Genomic DNA, 22554 nt, shown 5'->3' with positions numbered 1-22554 from the left:
CATCCATTACAAGTTAGTGGACCCTCATTGCTGCTCTTTTCTACCTTTGTAAATACCTAACAGCATATTCCACAGTCCCTGTTTCAAATCTTTTCTCCTTTCACCCCTGACTATACGAAGTCTTCCATCTCCATATCATCTTTGACACTGCTGCTAGACATGTCTTCCATGTGCATAAAGTTGGGAAAGTTAGTCCTCTCAAATCTCTGTCTCCCCCTTTTCTTCTTAATTGCTGGTACTGTGGTAGATAGCTTTTATGACGTGGGAAATTACCACATGGAGTCTTCTAACAGGTCTTACCAGAAACATTGCTGCTGCCTTTCATGTCACTGTCAGACATCTCCTTTATGTACATGTTTAGTCACAGAAAACCTTTAGTGACTTCATGTTGACTGCTCCCTGGGAAAATGCACCAGTGACTTGGTTCTACGCTCCCTTCCTGGTCTTATTTAATACTTTCCCCATATTCATAGTTATTTCCATTTTTTGCATGTTGTCTCCTTCATCAGAAAATGAGCTCACTAAGGCCAGGCAGCATTTTCACTTACTTTTGTATCCTGAGCAGTTAGTAAGGTGGCTTACAGTAAGTACTTAATACTGACCAAAAGGGTGGTGATTGTTGTTGTCGTCCTTCATCTTTGAAGAAGGCCACAGTGACATCACCACGATAAAGTGATGTTTCAGTGTGTCCGGCTGTGGCTGATCAGACCAATACAAGCTCAGAATGCTGTACCGCAGGTTGGGCACAGATAGTCCGTGTGAGTATTTGGAGTGGATTTCTCAAATTCGTGCATCCTATGTTTACTTTGTGCTGTCTCAATTCTGCTTTGCTCAAAGAGCACAGCACCCTTTCTGGTGTGGGCACCCCATGCCGAATGGTCCTGTGCTATGTTGCACAGTCAGATCCAAAGTTCTTGAGAGAGACCTGAAGTGTCCTTGTATCGTTTCTTCTGGCCACCTTGTGATCGCCTGCCCCATGAGAGTTCTCCATAAAATAGTCTTTTTGGCTAATGGACATTTTGCATTCGAACAATGTGGCCAGCCCATCAGAGTTGCGCTCTCTGAAGCATAGCTTGAATGCTTGGCAGTTCAGCTTGAGCAAGGACCTCAGCATCTGGCACCTTTTCCTGCCAGGTGATCCTCAGAATCTTCCTAAGACAGTTCAGATGGAAGTGATTCAGTTTCCTGGCATGGCACTGGTAGACTGTCCATGTTTCACAGGCATATAAGAGATCAGCACAACAGCTCTGTAGACCTTCAGTTTGGTAGTCAGTCTAATATCTCTTCTCTCCCAAGCCTTTCTTTGGAGTCTCCCAAACACTGAGCTAGCTCTGGCAATGTGTACATCCCTGGAAATAAGGTAAGTGAAGCATTCAAAACTTCTCCATTTGTTGTAACCGACGGTTCCATGTATGGATGGTGTGGTGGTGGCTGATGGAGCACCTGTGTTTTCTTGGTGTTAATTATTAGGTCAAAATTAGCACAGGCAGCAGAGAACTGATCCATACTTTGTTGCATCTCAGCTTCAATACCTTCAATAGAAATAGGAAAGTTTGGAGGTAAGGAATGGGAAAAAATAATAAAAAGTCCTGTTTTGGATGTGTTGTTTGATATATGCTTTCAGGTCTTCTACTTTGAAATATCCAGTAGTTAGTTTTTGATTTAGGCCTGATACTCAGCCTAGTGCCGGGGACCTCATTAGGTGGAACTGGGTATTGAGCAAGAGCAGTCATTTGGCACCTGTTTCTGCACCCCACACACATTTAGGCTCCACTATACTGGATTTGAGATGTCTTCTTGCTCTGATTCGCAGTGTTTCCTTGAGCTGGAATATTCACTGATCCCTTCCTGGCCAGATACCAGTGTCACTTAGACCTCTCTCTTCCTATGCTAACCTACACTGGAAAAATTACTTTCTCTTAATTTTTTTGGATTTGGTTACATGGCTTTTCTAGATCTCTTTGGAGGAGTTTGGGAGTGGAGAGGGAGCTTGTTGTACTTCATCCTTTTATTCCACCATCTTGGCTCTGCCTCCCTTCCTAAATTCTTAATATTTGTCATTTATATCAGTAATATTTTACTCTGTTCATATTCAGTCATAATGCCTACTGGTAAAATTCCTGGCTCAAAGAGGATGTACATTTGAATGACTGTTATATAATTCCAAGGGTTTTTTCCATTGTGATTGGAACAGTTCCCAACTCTACCAACAGTTCATTATTTTTGTCTATCTTGCTGCGTTTTCTCCATTAATCATTTTTTGTCCTTTCTCATCTTTGTCAACCAATGAAATGTGAATTAAAACTTTAGATGGCTTATTTTTTTTTTTTATTATTAGTGATCTGGAACATTTTCTCTTATAGTTGGTAGGTTTTTTTTTTAAAATTGTTCATACCCTCTGGCTCTAATTCTCAAATATGTGTAATATTTCTAATATAGCTCTAAATTTATGGTCTTGTGATCTTAGATAACAGATACTTGCTTTGAAGATTTTCCCCCAATAGCTTTTTCTTTTTTTTTCAATTATATTTCAATAACATATTCTAACTATATTGGGTTTTGTTTTGCAGAAATTTTTATTAGTATGATCAGATTTATCTTTTACAATTATCTCTATTCGTTGTTTAGTTAAAAATCCTCCGCAGCCATACTTGTAGAGCTGCCTCTTTCCATTCACCTTTTTTTTTTTATTGGTATAGTCTTTTATGTTTAGATGTTATGTTCCCTCAGAATAGTTTACTGTAGAATATGACACAGGATGTTGGTTCAAGTCCTATGTCTTCCAAACTGTTTTCCAGTTTTCAAAGCATTTTTGTCAAATAGAGAATCATTATTCTAAAAGAAATTGTTGAGTTTATTGAGCCGTAGAGTATTATATTTTGATTGCCTTTTCTTTTAAGCCCCCCCCTCTTCAAAATGGCAAGATTTCTACTAATGGTATTACTGTTCTTCCAGTAATGAATGTTTACAACCTTCACAATTATTTTCCTTAGCTCTTACCTTTCACTCCCTTCCTATAGCTAATCAGTTGCAGAATCTATTGATTCTGTCTCCATGCCTCCATGTCTTTCTTGTCCATTCCCATTTTTTAGGGTACAGCTACCCCAAGTCGCTCTCATAACCTGTGGCATACATTAGTTTAATTGCTTTCTAATTGGTGACCTTGGTCTCTAGTCTTTCCCCTCTTCAAACCATGTAACACATGGCTACTAAACTGCTATTCTTAAAACACAAGTGCTCAAGATGCTTCAGTGGCTTGTCACTGTTAAGTCTGAGATCAAATTGTAACACCTTTTTTAAGATTTAAAGCCCTTTACAGTGTGCTTCCAACCTGTCTTTCCAAAGTAAGTACGTATTACTTTGCTCTTGCATTTTGTACTCCAGGCAAACTCATCCGCTAGCTGTTCCAAAGAGATGTCCTGAAACAATCTTGCTCGTCACCATTATGTCTTGGAATGTATAGCTGTCTCCAAGATTTAACTTAACCACCACCTTCTTTAGGAAAAAAAAACAAAACCTTTCCTGATTTCCCCAATATTTGACACCTCTGTCCTCTGAAATTTCTTTGTATTTATTTTTTATATACAGGGACTTTTTCAAATTTGTTTTTATTCCCAGAAGGTATTGTGCTAGGACACAATACTTGGCATATAGTAGGCATTAAAAAAAAAAGTTGAATTGCTCAGTTAAGAATTCTTCCTAATCTGTTCCATTGATCAACTTTTCTAATTTTTAATCAGTATATGGTTTTAATGAGCAAATAATGATGATTAATGCTTCATAATATAGTTTGATTTGGCTTAATGCTAGGCCCCTTCAGTTCTCCTTTTTTCATTAGTTCCCTTAAGATTCTTGATCTCAACCTCAAGACAATTTTGTCTCTATAAAGTAATTCCTTTGTAGTGTAATTGGTACTGAATCTGTATAATTTAGGTAGTAATACCATTTTTATTATATTGCTTTGACCCAGCATATACATTTAGTATCTCTACATTTATGTAAGTCTTTATTTCTATAATTAGTGTTTTATAATTGTTTTATGTCGTGAGTGTATCTTAGGAGATTGACTCCCAGATATAGTTATTTTTTTAATGAAATTTCTTTTTCTCCCTCATTTTTCTGGGTATTTCTAGTAATACACTGAAAGTTCAGTCATTTCTGTGCTCTTCTACTTTAGTAAAGTTGTTTCACTTAATTTTTATTTCGCTGAGGATCTGGAATTCTCTAAATGACTGTATCAACAGATAGAAGATATTTTCACTTAGTTGTGCTTATTCCCTGAATTTTTTTTCTTGTCCTTATAGCTAACATTTCTAGGTCCACATCAAATAAAAGTAATAAAAATTGACGTCCTTATTTTACCACTCATCTGCTTATCTTGCTAGTAGGTTCTTCATTACATTTGATACTGGTTTTTGGTTTTAGATAGAAACTGTTAGACAGCTAACTAGGTGGCATATTCGGTATGGGGTTCTTTTTGTTGTCTGTACATGAAGTTGAGAGTCTGGGTTCTCTGGAACCCCAATCTGGAAATTGTTGCAGCATACTATGCCTACCTCTGAATTCAGTTTCCCAACCTATACAACTTAGAAACTCCACTTCTTTCTTCATAGATCACTGAGGTCCGTTGGGGCCTTATTCTCTGTGGCACCATTTCCTTGAATCTAGACACGTCTTACAAGATTTCAGTTCTGGGAACTACAATCAGATGTCATAGGAAATGTAGTCAGATGGGAAAATGAGGTCCCAGAGAGAAAAACACCAACATCTGGGTTTTTAAAACAGGGAAAGGGGGGTCCACTCCTTAACAGCTACCCAGAGTTCCAAAGGGTAAGCCCCGCCATTCTGTGATATTTATAAAATGCTTAGCACAGTGCCTGGCACATAGTAGGTGATTAATAAATGCTTGTTTCCTACCTTCCTTGTCATAGTAAAAAAAAGTCCATTTATTTCTGTACTTTCAATTTTTAACACGTGTTTTATTTTGTCATAGGCCTTCTCTCTGTCTTTTAAAAACATCAAATCTTATTGTCTTTGGTATTAGTTTTATATTGTGTTTATAGTTTTCTTCATATCGAACCATCCCTAAATTCCTAATACTGATCCACCCTGGTAAATAATCTTTCGGGTATATTGATGTAGCATTTTTTCTACTATTTTATTCAATAGTTTTACTTTAATATTCATAGTGGTGTTTGTCTGTAGTTTTTGTTCATCTATTCCACTGCAATACTTAGTAAATTTTTTTTTTAAAGGATTCTATTTGGGACTTGTACATCTAATTGTGAAATGTACATTGGGATGACAGTGGAATGAAGCAAAATTCTGAAGAATGAAAGTTATAGCAATACAAATAAAAAACTATCTCCATGGGGAACAAAAGTTGAAGGTGTCTAAAAGGATATTCAGGGAACTCAGAAGTCATTTTAGATATTTTTAAAGGTCACGTGAAAGATTTAAGCTGGGAGGAGCTAAGAGGATGAAAACAAAAATGACAAGTGTCTGTAAGAATAATAAATAGCATTATAAAAGGTTAGAATGATGTGAGATTAAGGAATAACAAGGACAATACATAGGACTTTCTTAATTATGTTAGGGACAAAATGAAAATACAAGAGGGGACATGATCTCTATTTTGATTTTATTTACTTATCATGGTAAAGGAAGGGAAGAAGGTAGAAATACTCACTTCTTGCTTTGCTTCTGTTTTCTCTGTTGAGGAATGTGATTTTCCAGGGACCCTGGAGGCACAAAAGGAGAATGTCTCAGAGGAGGTTGAAAACCAGATAAGAGGTTTTAAGAGTTCAGATGGCTGCTCTTAATCAGATTAGGGGGGTTGCATATTAGGGTACTAACAGAACTTCCACATGAGGCTTTAGCTCTCTGAAAAATCAGCCAAGATCTGATTTCTCATGTTCCCACACCAAACCCGCCTCCCAAGTTAAGAAAGAGCCCCCCCAAAAAAACAAAAACCCAACCATTACAAACATGAATACTCAATCAAAACAAATGTCCGCATTGACCATGACCCTCTCCCCCCAAATTTGTCTATTTCTGCAATCTGAATCTTTCATCTCTCTATTAGGAGGTAGGTAGCATGTTTTCATTTTTTCATACCACAGACACTGAACTAACCTGGCTTTGTGACTCTAGACAAGTCACTTCACCTGCCTGGGCCTTGGTTTCTTCCTCTGCAAAATGAGGGATTCGACCTCAAAGTCACTTAAAGCTCAGATCTTTAATCCTATAACACACTTAGGTGGAATAAGTCTTTTGGAATTTATAGTGATATATAATGTAAGATGTGATCTAGCTGAACTTAACGTAATCTGTACTGGGCTGGGTGGTATGTTGAGGCTGTGACTCACTTGACCCAGGAATTCTGAGGTGAGCTAAGCTAATTGGGTGTCTGCACAAAGTCTTGCACGGATATCAAGTGACACTGTTAAGACGCCACTAGATTGCCATGATAGAGAGAACTGGTCCTCAGCAGAAACAGAGCAAGTGAAAGCTCTTGTGCCGATTAGCAGTGGGGCCATATGTGAGTGACTGCTACCTGTGCAACCTGGATAAGATATTGAGACCCAGCGTCAACAAAAAGATGTAATTGAAGCAAATTCCTGCCAGACTGCTTTCCAGTTAGCCTAGCAATTATTGTCCAGTAGTGAATTCTTGGTGTTTTGGGAGTTTATAGGATACTGAGCTGTACACATTTGTTTTGGGGTCTTGTTTATGTAGTATTCCATTAAGCACCTTTCCTTTTTTTTATATTCAGTACTTAATAATTTTGATGACTAGCTTTATAATAGACTTTGAGGTATAGAAATGCTGTGCTATGTGTTTCCTGTGAAGTCTTACTTACTTTTTTCATAAACTTTTTCCCCATTTTTGGTTTTGGTAATTATCTACGTATAAAATAATTTGAGTAATTCCAGATACCTTCCATTTCTCCCCCTTAAATTTTGTTGTATAAGTTATTAGTTATATGAGTCCTGTGTATGTCAACTCCAGATACTGAATGAACCTTTTAAAAATTTAAATACTAATTCTTTTTCTGCCTCTTATTTCCAGTTGTATTTGTAATACACAGAAATACTGTTGGTTTTTGTTTCTGTCTTTATGTTGTATCTTGCTACTTTACTAAAGCTATTCATATTCATTTTTCAGTTGACTCAAAAATTTTCTTGATAAACAGACATATCATCTACAAATAGAGATAGTTTTGTCCAATCTTTACCAGAGTTCACATATTTTTCTTGTTTTATGTTTTAGCTCAAGTTCCCACAGTGACTTCAATGTTGCCTCTTTCCCTTAATTTTAACATTAATTACATTAATATAATATAATTAATTAAATTAAAATAATTTAATAAAAATTAATAAAATTAATTTTATAAAACCACTGATTTTTTAAACATCCAAGATTTTATTTTGTGTCTTTCATCATGTCATTTTTTATATGGTTTGGAATTACCCAGAGATTCCACTGCCAGGCATTACATACTAAGAAAATTAGTTATAGTGAAAAATTCTCTGTATCGATTAGTTGCAGCAGCATTTTTTGTTGCAACAAAGAATAGGAACTGAACAGACGCTCATTATTTAGGGAATGGCTGAGCTATAGTATGTTATGTGTTGGAATATTAATGTACTGTAAGAAATAATGAGTATGATCAGTACAGAAAAGGACAGGAATATTTATATGAACTGCTGCAAAGTAAAGTAAGCAAAACCAGGAAATGAAATACTTAACTACAACAACATAAATGCAAAGAAAAAAATTTTTAAGGAGTACTGTGTAATTGTAATGACCAAGCTTGGTGAAAATATACTCGTCTTCTTTGTAGAAATGGAGGCCTGTGAGTATGGCACGCTGCGTATGTCAGACTTGGTTGCTCTTCTTGGCGTGTGTGTGTACACGTACACATGTGTGTGCCTTAGGGGAAAATATAATGGGAAATGAAAGTTATATAAAAATAATAGATCATTAAATCCGAGTAGTTAAACATTCAATTTACAGTTGTACTGTGATCTCTTTTTCCAGGTACCCTAAAGCGGAATGGCAGTGGGCACTGGAAAGGGCAGCCATCATATGTCGGTGGACATGGCTTCAGGCTCAAGTCTCTGACTTGGAGTATCGAATAAGGCAACAGACAGACATCTACAAGCAGCTCAGAGCCAATAAGGTAAGAACTTCAAAGGGAATACAATTTGTAATGCTCTAATTTTGTTCATGACAAAATTCCACTCCTCTCCCAGAGTTTTCCTTTCCATCACATTTAGTTTGTGAAAAAATATGTAAATTCTCTCAGCTTAAGTACCATACTCTGCATTTAAAATACTTACTTTTAGGACTTGGCCCACATTTGATTGACACATTGTGTCCTAGGGTCATACAGTTCTTAACTATCTGAGGTCACACTTGAGCTCAGGTCTTCCTCACTCCAGATCCCAGCCCTGGGTCCACTGTTTCACTTCATCTGTAAAATGGGAATAATAGTAATTTCTATTTCAGAGGGTTGTTGTGAGGGTGAAATGAGATAATATTTGTAAAGCACACTGCAAACCTACATTTTTTATAGCTGCTCGCTATCATCATCCCACTTAGAAAGAAAAACATGGCCTATCTAACATGTCAATTCAGAAGGGTGGCATCCAGTTATGTAACTGTTTAATGTACGTCTCCCAAATTATGTGTATGTATAATGCAGTGGCATATATTGGAATCTTCTGTTGTTTGTTTTATTCTATTGTGTTTATAAATACCCAGCTGACATTCTTAGAATGATCGTGTTTTTATGATGGCTGAACTCTAGCCAGAGTGCCTTCTAAGAGTAATAAAACTTTGTCCTTGTACAATGAGAGTGTACCAGAAGAATTCTGTGTGGTTCTTGTGAATATAATCTTCTTTTTTTGTAATATTTATGGCACAATCAACCTTTGTTCAGCCACAGAGAAGAATATCATTCTGTCAGCTGTGCTCATTGAATTGCTTTATCACAAGAAGTAGTAGAACAGTTTTTAATGCTGAGCCTCATCTTTAGTGTCCAGCCTAAGAAATATGTTAAAGCAAAATAAAAATGATGAGAGGATTGCCTGCTCCTTGAAAAGCCCACAATACTCTTCTTCTCTCTTGGGACTCAAAATTAAGGAGTCATTTCACTATTTACGTTAGCTTTTTAAATTGAGATGCAGTGTGTGATATATTGGAAAGAGTGATGGCCTTGTAGTCAGTAGAGACCTCAGGCATATTATGGTCCGTGATACTACTACTGTGTTACCATAGGCAAGTCAAAACTTTGGTAAGCCTCATTTTTCTCATCTGTGACTTCTTTTACCTCACAGGTTATAGGGTTAAATGAGATGCTTCCTATTAGGAGATTTCACAAACCTTAAAGGGTTAGATTAATTATAAATGTGTTTTGTTTAGAGTAACTGTATCCTTCACAGGATTTGTGTAAGTCAAATTCTTTGGAAAAAAAAAGGTCCTTTACTAGATAAAGGAACTATACAGGGAAGTTCTTTTTATAAAATGAATAATTGTAAAGTCTGAGGTTCGCTGACATCTTCTCATTTCCCTTCTTCCTCTTCCCTCTTCCCCCCTTCCCCACCCCCGCCTCTACAGGGGCCAGACTACTTGGGAACCCAACCATGGTTGAGGTTTGCTGAGGCTTCATTATACAAGAGTCTCAGAAAACTCTGGCCTGGACTAACAGTGGGTATCTCTATATTAGTGCATGTGTATTTTCTTATATGTGCCGTTCCAGTTCCTCCTCTGAGACTTAGCTACATGTAATACATCCTTACTTAGTAGTACCATAGCTCAGCATTAACTCTATTACACTTTCTCATGCTGACTTGCATTATAGTTTTTTATCTTATCTGCTCTACTAAACTGTAAATTGTGTTACCAAGGATAGTGTCATATTCTTATGATTCCTGACAATACCATATTTCTAATAAGAACTCAGCCTGAATTGATAATCATTGGGTGATAAATTTTTATTTGATTGGTTTTCCTAAACTCCAACCTTGTTGCCTTTTAATATTAATAAAACTTTGTCTTTGTGTGATAATTTACCAAAAAGATTTTAGTTGGTACCTATGAATGATGTGTTTACTGTATTTCACTGCATAATCGTTGCAGATTTTATGCCAGTTCTCTCCCTTTTTTTTTTTGTAAAAAAGTGGGATACAACCATTATGTGAAGCTTATTTTTTTTAATTGTGCTAGTATTATTTAAAAATCATTTACAACCTGTCTTTGGTGCAGGATTAGGATGCACAGAGTATTCATGATTATACATTAAAATTGGGAAGATGCAAGTTTCACATGACTTCCTCAAGGCAGCTTCACCTGCCCACTAGTCCGCCTTGACACTGTGGTTGTTCCTTGGATTGGGCATCAGTACCATTACTACTGCAGCACTCTAAACAAAACACACAAGTCAGCTTTTGGAAATAAGCTGACAGTGTGTGTGCTGAGAATTCTAGGCTCATGGCTTGCAATGTGCGAGAGATAAATGTATCATATCCACATTCTCCTCGTGAATACATTGTTGCTCTGTTACCTTTTAAGTAGCATGATGAACAGAATTACACCGTGTGGTGATTGTGCGATGAAAGTTTATAAACCAGTTTCTGGACCAAAACAGCAGGGTAGGACGATTTTGTGGTGAGATACGGTCTCTGCTTTTCTTGTCTGTTCTCTAGATGAGGTCTTTCCTTGGTTGATTTCTCCTATCTTCTAATTGTTGTATTCTTTGCCACATTTCTTCTTTTTTCTTAAACATTTTGAGTACTTTTATCATACCTATTTTTCATACCTACTCAGTAGGTAGAAACATAACTCTTACCTTGCTAATAACTCTGCCTAAATATTGATTATTGTAATGGTAAGGGAATTTGAAGATCTTTTCCTGCCCTTTAATAGGCCTGTGTGACCTGCTTTGAGCTTTGGCCAGCCCATAGCCTGAGTCACATGGAGCTGATGGTGGGAGGAGCTTGCCGAATGGGTGGAACAGGTAGGGCAGAGCTGAGGGGGGGGGGGGGGGTCCTATTGGTTGTGGGATGGCCTGACGGAGGGAAGGCTGTGCTCCCTGAATTGATAATATGATGGATTTGGCTTTCTTCTTGGTCTCCTCTTTAAGGAAAAGCATTTATGTTTTGCTAATTTATGGAAATACCCATGCATATCCATAGCATCTGCTGTTGGTATCGCGTTGGCATTACAATTACCTATCTCATTATCTCTTTATTCCTATTCTCCCCCTCTTCTTACTGTTCTCTTCTTCTGCTGTGTTATGTTAGTTTCCATTTTATTATACCCATCTACCTATTTATCCTATATTCTTTCTTTTCTTCTACCACCTGACTCTAAATGAATCCTGACTCTGAATATAATCCTTTATACTCCTTTCTGAAAGCTTCTCTCACAACTTTCTTTAGGGGCAGGTGAGTAGGGATAGCAAGGGCCAGAATGGGATGCCCTTTTCTTTGATCCCTCCAGATCTTTTATGTAAATCTCATATAAATTTCACATCACTGAAATGTTTAATGTCTCCATTTAAAGTTTTGGCTATCTAGATGGGTCCTCTTCAAATCACTCTTGTAGTCTTGTACATCCCTAGACCTACTTCAGATCTTTCCCAGTCCCTGTATATCATCTTTATTCTGGTCTAGTTCAGCAACCATGCTCCACTTGATACTGATGACCTAGGTTTCTAATCATTGAGGAGGCATTTATTAAGTACTTCCTAAATTCAACCCACTGTCTTAGGCACTAGGGATACAAAGACAAATGAAATAAGTCCTGGAAGTGGTGCTCACAGTCTTCAGGGGAAAAACACATACACAAATAAGGCAATAAGAAGAAATTTGGGGAAGTAGAGAGTTAAAGAATGTTGATGGGTGGTTGGGAAAGACCTATTCATTATAGGAGATGGTTCTTAAGCCAGGCCTTAATAACCTAGTAAACTCTACTGGGTACAGGTAAGAAGTGTGTGTAATGTAGGCAGAAGGGAGAGCATCGTGCAAAGGCCTAGGAAACAAAGAATGGAATGTTTCCAGTAGGAACATCAAGTTAGCCAACTTGACTCAAACTTAAAAGTGAATATGGGAGAGTAATGAAAACTCTATTTGAAGAGATTGGCTGGAGCTAAGATTATATCAACTGTAGTCAAGAGTTTGTGTTTCATAGTGTGTAGAGTCAAGAAGTACTATTTTAAATTTTTCCATCACATACATTCTGTGTGACTGTGGACAAGTAAATTAATGTTTCTTAGCCTTAAACAACCCTTGAAGTCTCAAAGCTAGAGGCAGATTTTGATCTATATTAGTGGAGAGGGATTTGCCACACCAACAAAATCTGAAATCTTTCCTATATTGTCTTATCCACATTACAACAGGATAGTTGGATGTCCCCTTTATACCAACCATGCAACAATGTTGCAGTGACTTGGACCTCAAAATATCTCAGACCCTTTTAGAGGTTAAATTTGGAGCTAGCCCTCTCAGATCTAAAACAACCTTTGTAACTTCAGTATCACTCATTTGCTGCACTGTTCTCTCTTGGGCCCTTTTTCTTTTCATTCTATCTTATTAGTAATCTCAACAGCTTCTCTGGATCCAGTTGTCTCTACATGATGACTTCCAAGTCTGCATATCCAGCTGTTGTCTCTAGCCTGAGCTTCAGTCCCACATCATCCTTCAGCCCCTTTGGATATATCTCAGATTGGATGTTCCCTGTGCAAACCAAATATCTCCATAAAGCACTCGTTATCTACTCCGCAAAACCTCCGCTCTTCTGGCTGCTTTGTGACAGTATTGCTATCAAGAGCACCACCGTCCTCTCAGTCCTTGAGGCTTGCCAGCCTTGCTTTCATCTACAATTGCTCTTTCACACTTAACCTACATATACAACAAATCTGTTAGCAAATGTGACGTCATCTTTTGTAACCTGGCCCTTTGTTGCCTTTTCAGCCTTACCACTCTCCATCAACTTTACAGTCTGGCCGTTCTAGCATTTCTGCTGCTCCTTGTACCCAGTTCTCTGTCTCTTCCTCCATAGTTGGATGCAGGCTCTCCCCATGCCTGCAGTGTTCTTTTCCCACTCTTAGCTCCTATGGTTCCATTCCAGACTAAGCTTATACCTCACCCTCTACTGAAGACCTTCCCAGCGTCCGTGCAGCTTTCTCTCTGAGATTATCTTCCATTTCCACTGTTTCCTTTTTGTGTAGTTATTTATGCTTTCTTTTTTTCCTTTAGGGAATGTAAGATTACAATGTTTTTGCCTTTCTTTATATCCCAGGTCTTTAGCACATTGTTTGGAACATAGTAATACAATTAATACATGCTTGCTGACTAATTGCTAAAATCCAGATACATAGTTTGAGCTGCATGGGACCTTAGAGGCCACAGAATCCTGCCCTCTCATTTTAGAGTTGAGAAAAGAAGGCACAAAGAAGTGACTTGCCTAGGGTCGTACAGCTAATCAGTGTCTAATTCAGTGTCTTCCCAGATTCAACTCTGATACTTTATGTATTATTACTACGGGACAATAATGTAAAGGAAATGGTAGACTTCAGTGAGGATTTTTTCAGACTAGGGAAGTCATGGGCATATTTGTAGGCTACAGTAAAGAAACCAGTAAAATAGGAGAGCTTGTATAGAGGGGTCAGTCTGCTGGAGAAGATGATAGGGGATGGCATGATGTCCACATTTAGAGGAGCTGGCCTTGGCAAGAAGATAGACTTTCCTTTTCTGAGAGTCTAGAACAAAAGAAGTGGTGGGGGATATTCAGTTCAGTCTTTCTGAGATTATGAAAAGTGAATTTGTGACAAATAGCCTCAATTTTCTTGGAAAAGTATTAAGTAAATTCCAGGGCAGCTAAGTGGTGTATTGAACAGAATCCTGGACCTAGAATCAAGAAGTCCTCTTTCTGAGTTCAAATCTGGTCTTAGACACTTACTAGCTGTGTGACCCTGGGCAAGTCACTTTACCCTGTTTGCTTCAGTTTCTTTCCTTATTTGTAAAATGAGCTGGAGAAGAAATGGCAAGCCACTCCATTATCTTTGCCAAGAAAACCTCAAATGGGGTCATGAATAATTGGACTTAACTGAAAAACTACTAAACCCTAAAAGATCTTCAGCTGGGAGGATTGGTGTAGGGGCTAATGTTGGAGGGCTTTAGGTTTGTAAAAGCTTTTCTGGTGAGCTAGAATGTCACCTGTAGAAAAGTAAAAGGACTTCCTAGCTATTGTGAAGGACAAATTGAGGTAAGAGAACAGAAGTTTGTATTGGATCCAGTTAAGAGTTACAAGCTTCCTTTTGTAATACTTGTGAACAGAGGAAGTAGCTGGGAATAACCCAAGTAATGGGACAAGTGATTCAAGTGTAGAAAATAGTTTTAAGCTAGATAATTTAGGGGGTCAAGATTGGGAAGAAAGGAGAGTATTAACAGAGAAGGGTGTAATGGCCTAGAAAGTTATTGAAGGCTAGAAGATTAGTGATCTCATTAAAGAAAAAGAATAGGTTTAGAGAGAATTAAGGCATAGAGAAGAATGGAAATACAGAAAGTGATCAGATAAATGAATTTTAGAATTCTTAATGAAGTGGAATACTTGAAAATGGCAAAATTAAAGGTGTGACTGTGACTCTTCCTGCATCTAGCTAAGGTGGATGGTGCTGAAGGTCCTCTTGTGAAAGCCAAAGTTGGGATCAAGAAAGGGGAATTGTGAGCCAAATACTGAACTCATTGAGGCAACACAAAGAATACCCTGAGGATGGGTACATGCAGATTTCAATTTATCACTCAATAAGAGTGAACCTCAGAGGTTCGTAGAGTGCTGATCACAGTTGAGGGAGAGTTTGGAAAAGGTGATAGGGAAGTAGAATCTTCCAACTTCTCCTCCCTAGTCAGTGAGTTGAGGCAGTGAGGTTTGGGAAGGATGGCAGTGATGTTGCAGTGTCATGTGGAGGGAATTAAGTCTCACCAGTTCCTTGAAGATGAAGGGGATGGGGGGAGGGAGAGGAGAAGAGTTCTATCCAAAATAGAACTCATCTTTATCTCTGAACTTCGCGAATACTGTAGAGGGGATCACCATTTTCTCAGTCATCCAGGCTCACAACCTTGGTGCCCTATATATACATGTGAGAGTTTGAATTGGTTTCGTTGGTGTGTAAATAGAATTAGAATTTTGAGTTAGAAAAGGAACTTAAAGCTCATGTCAAGTCTTTTCATCTTACAGGCCTAGAAAACCAGTTCAGTGAAGTTTCTACTGGCATACTTAGAGCTACAGTCAAGGTCTTTGGAAACTCATCATTGTTCTTTTCAAATTTGGAAAGTTTGACCCCCAGGAAAATATTTTGTGATTCTGGGAAAGGAAACAACCTCTTTAAAAAAAAAACAAAACTATTTTATTATTTATTTTTAGTTTTCAACATTCATTTCTACAAACTTTTGAGTTCCAAATTTTCTCCCCATCTCTCCCCTACCCCCACCCCATAACACCTTGCATTATGATTACATCTTCCCTCAAGTATACCCTCCCTTCTATCATACCTTACCCTTCCCTTATCCCCTTCTTCTCTCTTTTCTTGTAGGGCAAGATAGATTTCTATACCCCATTACCTGTATTTCTTATTTTCCAGTTGTCTGCAAAAACAACTCTCAACATTCTTTCTTAATACTTTGAATTCCCACTTCTTTTCCTTCCTCCGTCCCCACCCATCCCCTCTGAGAAGGCAAGCAATTAAATATAGGCTGTATATGTGTAGTTTTGCACAGGACTTCCATAATAGTCATGTTGTATAAGACTAACTATATTTCCCTCCATCCTATCCTGCTCTGCATTTATTCTATTCTCTCTTTTGACCTTGTCCCTCCCCAAAAGGGTTTACTTCTGATTACTCCCTTCTCCCATTTGCCCTCCCTTCTATCATCCCCTTCACCCCACTTGTCTCCTTCTCCCCTGCCCTTCTGTAGTGCAAGATATACATTTCATACCAAACTGAGTGAGCGTGTCATTCTCTCCTTAAGCCAAATGTGAAGAGAGTAAGCTTCCTTTTTCCCCTCTCCTCTCTCACCCCTCAATTTTATTTTATTTTTTAGGTATCATCCCTTCTTATTCAACTCACCCTGTGCTCTCTCTGTGTGTGTGTGTGTGTGTGTGTGTGTGTGTGTGTGTGTGTGTGTATAATCCCCCAAAATACTGAGAAGAGTCTCAAGAGTTACAAATATTATCTTTCCATGTAGAAATATAAACAGTTCAACTTTAGAAAGTCCTTTATGATATCTCTATCCTGTTCACCTTTTCATGCTTCTCTTGATTCTTGTGTTTGAAAGTCAGATTTTCTCTTCAGCTCTGGTCTTTTCATCAAAAATGCTTGAAAGGCCTTCATTTCATTGAATGACCATTTTTTCCCCTGAAGTATTACACTAAGTTTTGCTGGGTAGGTGATTCTTGGTTTTAATCCTAACTCCTTTGACTTCTGGAATATCATATTCCAAGCCCTTTGATCCCTTAACGTAAAAGCTGCCAGATCCTGTGTTATTCTGATTGTATTTCCACAATACTTGAATTGTTTCTTTCTAGCTGCTTGCAATATTTTCTCTTTGACCTGGGAACTCTGGAATTTGGCTACAATATTCCTAGGAGTTTCTCTTTTCGGATTTCTTTTAGGTGTTGATCAGTGGATTCTTTCAATATTTATTTTGCCCTCTGGTTCTAGAATATCAAGACAGTTTTCCTTGATAATTTCATGAAAGGTGATCTCTAGGCTCTTTTTTTATCATCGCTTTCAGGTAGTCCAGTAATTTTTAAAAAATTTTTCCTGGATCTATTTTCCCTGTCAGTTGGTTTTCCAATGAGATATTTCACATTGTCTTTTATTTTTTCATTCTTTTGGTTTTGTTTTAAAATTTCTTGATTTCTCATAAAGTCATTGGTTTCCATTTGTTCAATTCTAATTTTGAAGGAATTATTTTCTTCAGTGAGTTTTTGGATCTCTTTTTTCATTTGGCCCATTGTGCTTTGTAAGGCATTCTTTTCCTCATTGGCTTTTTGGACCTCTTTTGCCATTTGGGTTAATCTAATTTTAAAGGTGTTAGTTTCTTCAGCATTTTCTTTAGCAAGCTGTCGATTAGTTTTTCATGATTTTCTTGCATCATTGTCATTTCTTTTTTCCTCTGCTTCTCTTACTTGATTTTCAGTATCCTTTTTATCCTTTATCCATGGAGACCAATTCATATTTTTCCTGGAGACTTTGGATGCAGGAGCTTTGATTTTGTTGTCTTCTTCTGGTTGCATGTTTTGATCTTTCTTGTCACCAGTGATGTAGGACAGTATCTCTTCATTGAGAAAGTAAGAATCTATAGTCTGTTTCTTTTTCCCTGTTTGCTCATTTTCCCAGCCAATTACTTGACTTTTGAGTTTCGTGCTAAGTGTAGGAGTCCGGAAGCAGTCTCTGCTTTAGCGGTGGCTGTCCTCACTCTGGGACCAGGCTGCGCTTCCCTCTCAGCAAAGGAGAGACCCTTCCCACTGACTTCTGAAGCTGTCCTTGACATTTGTGGATTGAGAAGTCTGGAAACCACAGCAGCTATCAGCAGTTCAGTCCCATAAGGCCTGGTCCAGCTCTGTCCATGACTGTGCCAAACTGTGCTCTGCTCCCAGCACAGTGTGATAGACCCTTCTTGGGCTGGAAATTTGCTTCAGCCATCATTTTGCAGCTTCTGCTGCTTGAGAATTTGTTTAGAGTTGTTTTTTTTACAGGCTTTTTGAGGGACTTGGGGGGAGAGTGCTAGCAGGGACCTGCTTTTACACCACTGTCTTGGCCCTGCCCTGTTTTGTTTTTTTAAAGAAGAGGATATGTGCTTTAAACTTGATGATTGGGGCCCACTATTGTCCAGTTTACATAAATTACTGTAGTCATTGTTTAAAGTTATTCTTGTAGTTTTCTTTTCCTTCTCTCTGTGTCAGTGTCATTTATATCTTACTATGTCTATCACAGTTCTTCACATTACTTGCTACTTAGAACAGTGATTTTCTATTGCATTTATATACCACAGATTGTTCATTTGTTTCCCAGTCATTGGATATTCATGATGTACTTGCAACTTCTTAATATTAGAAATAATGCTGCCTTTTTTTGGTGATATAAATATATACTGAAATATAAACAATGAAGAATGCCCATCTGTTGGGGAAAAAACCAATCAAGTTGTGGTACATGAATATAATGGAATATTTTTACACTGGTAGTAACAGTGAATTTGAAGAGTTATGAGAAATATAAGCCAGATAAACTGATACAAAAAGAAGGAAGAGGGACTCAAGCTACCTGCCCAGTGACTAATAATTTGAATGAAAACTAAAAGGCAAGAAACCTTGAGTATTTTCTTATTATTATGGCTGCACTCAGTCTTCACAAAATCTTTTTACTTTTCTATAATTGAAAAATCTTCATTGAAATTTCACCTTCCCTTTTTTCCTTCATTCCTTGTGCATTCAATTATTTCTTTGGTAAGTATGTGTTCCTTAAACATGTCATAAAGGTGATGGGACAGGATCCTGTAGATTATATTATCTGAATTATATTCAAGGAGATCTCAGAATGGTCGGTAATAAGCTCACGGTATTGAAAAGCTGACCCTTGTTAACTCCTTACTGCTACAGTTGATAGCCAGCATAGATATGACACAAGACATCCAGTGGAGGAAAAAATGCCAATGTAATACACTGACCTTTCAGCAGGTTTTTTCTAAAACAGTATGCAGTGAAAGACATAAAAGGCAAGCTTCCTTGAAAGTTTGCTGTGTCTCTCAGTTCCTCCTAATCCCTAGAGGCTTTCCTGGGTTTCAGTCCTGCTCTGTAAACACCTAAAGCCACTAAAGGACATCATATTCCTGCTGTGAGAGAAGTTAGCAGTTCATCCTTTTCCTTAAAATTCCTGACTATATGTTAAATCTGCACAGCAAAACAGTACAAAAGTGAAAGCTAGCTGTTTAAATCCCTGTCCCAAACCATAAAGTCCCTCCCTCATTTCCTTGTTAGCTGAGTGCTTTGAGGTATACAACTTCTGATATGCCTACTTCATATTACCCCCCCTTCATGTGTTGTCCCTCCCTCCACATATGTTGCATATGCATGTAAATGGGCTTCAGCTCTTCCCAGGAAGAAGTTAATATTCATGAAGCAATTAAGCATGGGTGCTTGAAACCTGGCTGACCTAGTTACCCAGTCCCAATCTCAGGCCTCCCTGAGACCAGTTTCTAATGATTGGTTTCCTGTTTTTCCCCTTATTCTGAGAACTCTTTACAGCAAAGCGTGAAAGAAAAACCCCTTTCCTTCATCTTTGTGGAAACATAATCTTTATATCTCACAATAAGGAGAGGGGGATGATAGAAGGGAGGGTAAATGAGAGGAGGGGTGATTAGAAACACATACTTTTGAGAAGGGACAGGGTCAAAGGGAGGGAATAGAATAAATGGTGGGCAGAATAGGATGAAGGGAAATATAGTTAGTCTTTCACAACATGACTGTTACGGAAGTGTTTTGCATGATTACACATGTATAATCTATATTGAATTGCTTGCCTTTTCAGTGAGGATGGGTAGGGAGAGAAGAGATGAGAGAATGTGAAAGTCAGAGTTTTAAAAATGAATGTTAAAAATTGTTTTTACATGCAACTGGAAAATAAGATGTACAGGCAATGGAATATAGAAATCTATCTTGCCTGCAGGAAAATTGAAAGGAAGGCAATGGGGAGGGGAATGGTGATGTAGTGGAGGGAAGATTGAGGGATGGGGTAATCAGAATGCACACTGTCTTGAGGCTGGGGGAAGGAAGAAATGGGGAGAAAATCAAAATCTTATGGAAGTGAATGCTGAAAACTAAAAATTAATAGGAAAAAAATGAATTCCATTTTCACCTCTAGGGATTTTGCATAAGGACAAAGGATCGAATATGATGGGGGAAAACGGTATTCTGCTGTGAATAAATAGCTCTGCTCTATAAAATGAAATCACATGGATCCCTTGTTCTTATCCAAAGTCTCACTTTTGCTTTCTCTGTAATATTATGTATATTGGGTGTATTATTTTTTGATAATTAAATTTAGTTGGAAATCAGCTATATTACCATGCTTTTATTTTACTGTTTAATGATCAGTATTGTCATCTTTAAGAGCAAAGATAATAAAGTACTGCACTTGCATTTATGAAACAAAAAAATCAGAGGTTAACTTTTAGTATATTGGTAGTTCCTATTTGGAAGATTTATTAAAATACATAAAGAATAGACTAAAGTGGGGAATGATTTTTGGCAGGCTACTGCATGGTCCCAGCCTGAGGTGATAAGGATCCTTACCATTGTGATAACAATGCCAGAGGAGTGTAGTTATATGAAAGAGATGCTGCAAACATAGAGTCAACAGCCTACGCAAAAAGATTGAATATGGGAAGTGAGAAAGAGTGAGGAGTCATGGATGACACTTTGGTTTCCAACATGGGGGACTGAGAGGTTTGTGTTATCCTCAACAGTAATAGTGAAGTGTAGAGGGAAAGATAATGAGTTTCATTTGGATATGTTGAGTAAGATGTCTGCTGAACATCTAATTCAAGATGTCTGAAAGGCAGTTAAAGACAGGAGTTAGATCCAAGTCAGCAGACAGATTTGGGAAGAATAGGTAGGTTTGAAAGTCATAGCATAGCGGTAATAAATAAATGCATGGAAATCTTAAGATCATCATGTGAAGTAGAACAGAGAGTGAAGAGAAAATGGCCCAGGGCCGAGTCCTGTAGTGTACCTACAGTTAAGAGGGTATGACCTGGATGAGGGTTCAGCAAAGGAGACTGAGAAGCAGGGGTCAGATAATTAGTGGGAGAACTAGGAGAGAATGGCAGCCCAAAAAACCTAGAGAGAAGAGAAGGCTGCAGAGAGGTCGAGGAGAATGTGAATTAAGAAAAAGCCATTGAATGTGGCAATTAAGAGATAATTTGTAGCTTTGGTGGGATGATGATATGAGAAGCCAGATTGTAAAGGGTTAAGAAAAGTTAGAGGAGAGGGAGCAGAGGCATCTATTATACATGGCCTTTGCAGAGTTTAGCCACAAAGAGTAGAAAAGATGTGGGATTACAGTTAATGAGGATAGAAAGATCAAATGAAGGTTTTTTGAGGGAGATACATGAACATGTTTGTAGGCATTAAGGAAGGAGCCAGTAGACAGGAAAAGACTGAAGGTAAGTGACAGGTGGGGATGATAGGTGGGGAGTATCTCTTGGAGAAGATATGGGGTGGAGTGGGATCACTGTGCAAGTAAAGGGGTTTTCCATGGTGAAGATAAGGTCACCTCTTTGTGTGAGAGATAGGTGAAGGAAATAGTGCCAAAAAGCATCTGAGTGATAGGAGATGAGGAGGCAGGAAGAGCACATTTATGGTATGCGACCTCACTTTTTTTGTAAGTTATTAGGTGAGGTTCTCAGCTGAGACATTCCTATGGAATGTTTTAAAAGGCAATAAAAGATGTGAAAGAGCTTCAGAGGAAAGTAAGATAATGAGTTGATAAGGGATATAAAAGAATTGTCCAGCAGTAATGAGAGCCATTGAGATTGAGTAACATAAGTATGCAGTGAATACAGTAAGAAGTTCATGGTTTTTTTCCCCTTTTGTACAATGTGTGTGTAGAAGTGAAGGCAACAGATTGTGGGAATGATCTACGGCTGGTGCTTGACAGAGCACAGTCAACAGTATGATAAGGAAGGCAGCCAGGAGAGGGGTGGGTGGGTGTGTGTGTGTGTGTGTGTGTGTGTGTGTGTGTGTGTGTGTGTGTGTGTGTGTGTGTGTGTGTGTGTGCGCGCGCACACATGTGCGTGAGGGTGTGTGTGGTGTGCACACGTGTGGGTGTGTGCATGCATGTGTAGTGTGTGTGTAGTGTGTGGGTGTGCGTGCATGTGTGTGTTACTTTTTTCTGAACACAGAAAAAAGTTTCTCTAAACAAAATGCCAAAGGGCATTTTGCGTAAAACAATGAGTCTCCATTTCATACTACTTGCTTTTAAAATATGTACGGTTTCATCTATTTGAAATTTGTTCTGCTTTTTTCTTTCCTTCTATTAAGTATTTTTTTAAGAAATGTTTCAATGCTCTTTTTGCCATCTAACCCCCCCCCCCTTCCTCCTCCCATTCCCTTCCCAAGTAAAAATCAAGAGAAAGAAAGAAAAAACCAAACTTAACAAGTAAACATTCAAGGAAATAGTAGTGACTGTATCCAAAAATGTATATCCCTTTCTGTACCTTGTGTTTATTGCCTCGTTGTCAGGAGATGGATAATGTGCTTTATCATAAATTCCCTGGAGACATGGTTGATCCATTACATTGATCAGAGTTCTTAAGTGTTTCAGAGTTGTTTTTCCTTAAAGTGTTGCTATCTTTGTATAAATTGTTCTATACATTCTCTTAACTTCACTCTACATCCATTCATACTACCTAATTTCTCTGAAATCATCTCTTTTTTTGTCATTTCTTAAAATTTGATAGTGTTCCACTATATTCATATGCC

General features: G+C 38.0%; 1 protein-coding gene across 4 annotated transcripts in view; it reads left to right on the top strand.

The window, feature by feature from the left end:
• LOC140533818 (KAT8 regulatory NSL complex subunit 1-like) overlaps nt 1-22554 on the top strand; it is a 139572-nt gene that overhangs the window by 26729 nt on the left and 90289 nt on the right. For 3 of the 4 annotated variants that reach the window (XM_072654115.1, XM_072654094.1, XM_072654087.1), the window contains 2 exons: nt 8044-8185; nt 9625-9714. In XM_072654115.1, the coding sequence (XP_072510216.1) occupies nt 8044-8185; nt 9625-9714 (232 nt within the window). The remainder of the gene's footprint in view (nt 1-8043; nt 8186-9624; nt 9715-22554) is intronic. The other variant, XM_072654105.1, reaches the window with a different exon arrangement.

The sequence above is a fragment of the Notamacropus eugenii genome, chromosome 1 (genome assembly GCF_028372415.1).
Source record: "Notamacropus eugenii isolate mMacEug1 chromosome 1, mMacEug1.pri_v2, whole genome shotgun sequence".
Classification (NCBI taxonomy): domain Eukaryota; kingdom Metazoa; phylum Chordata; class Mammalia; order Diprotodontia; family Macropodidae; genus Notamacropus; species Notamacropus eugenii.
This window is presented reverse-complemented; position numbering and strand designations above follow the sequence as displayed.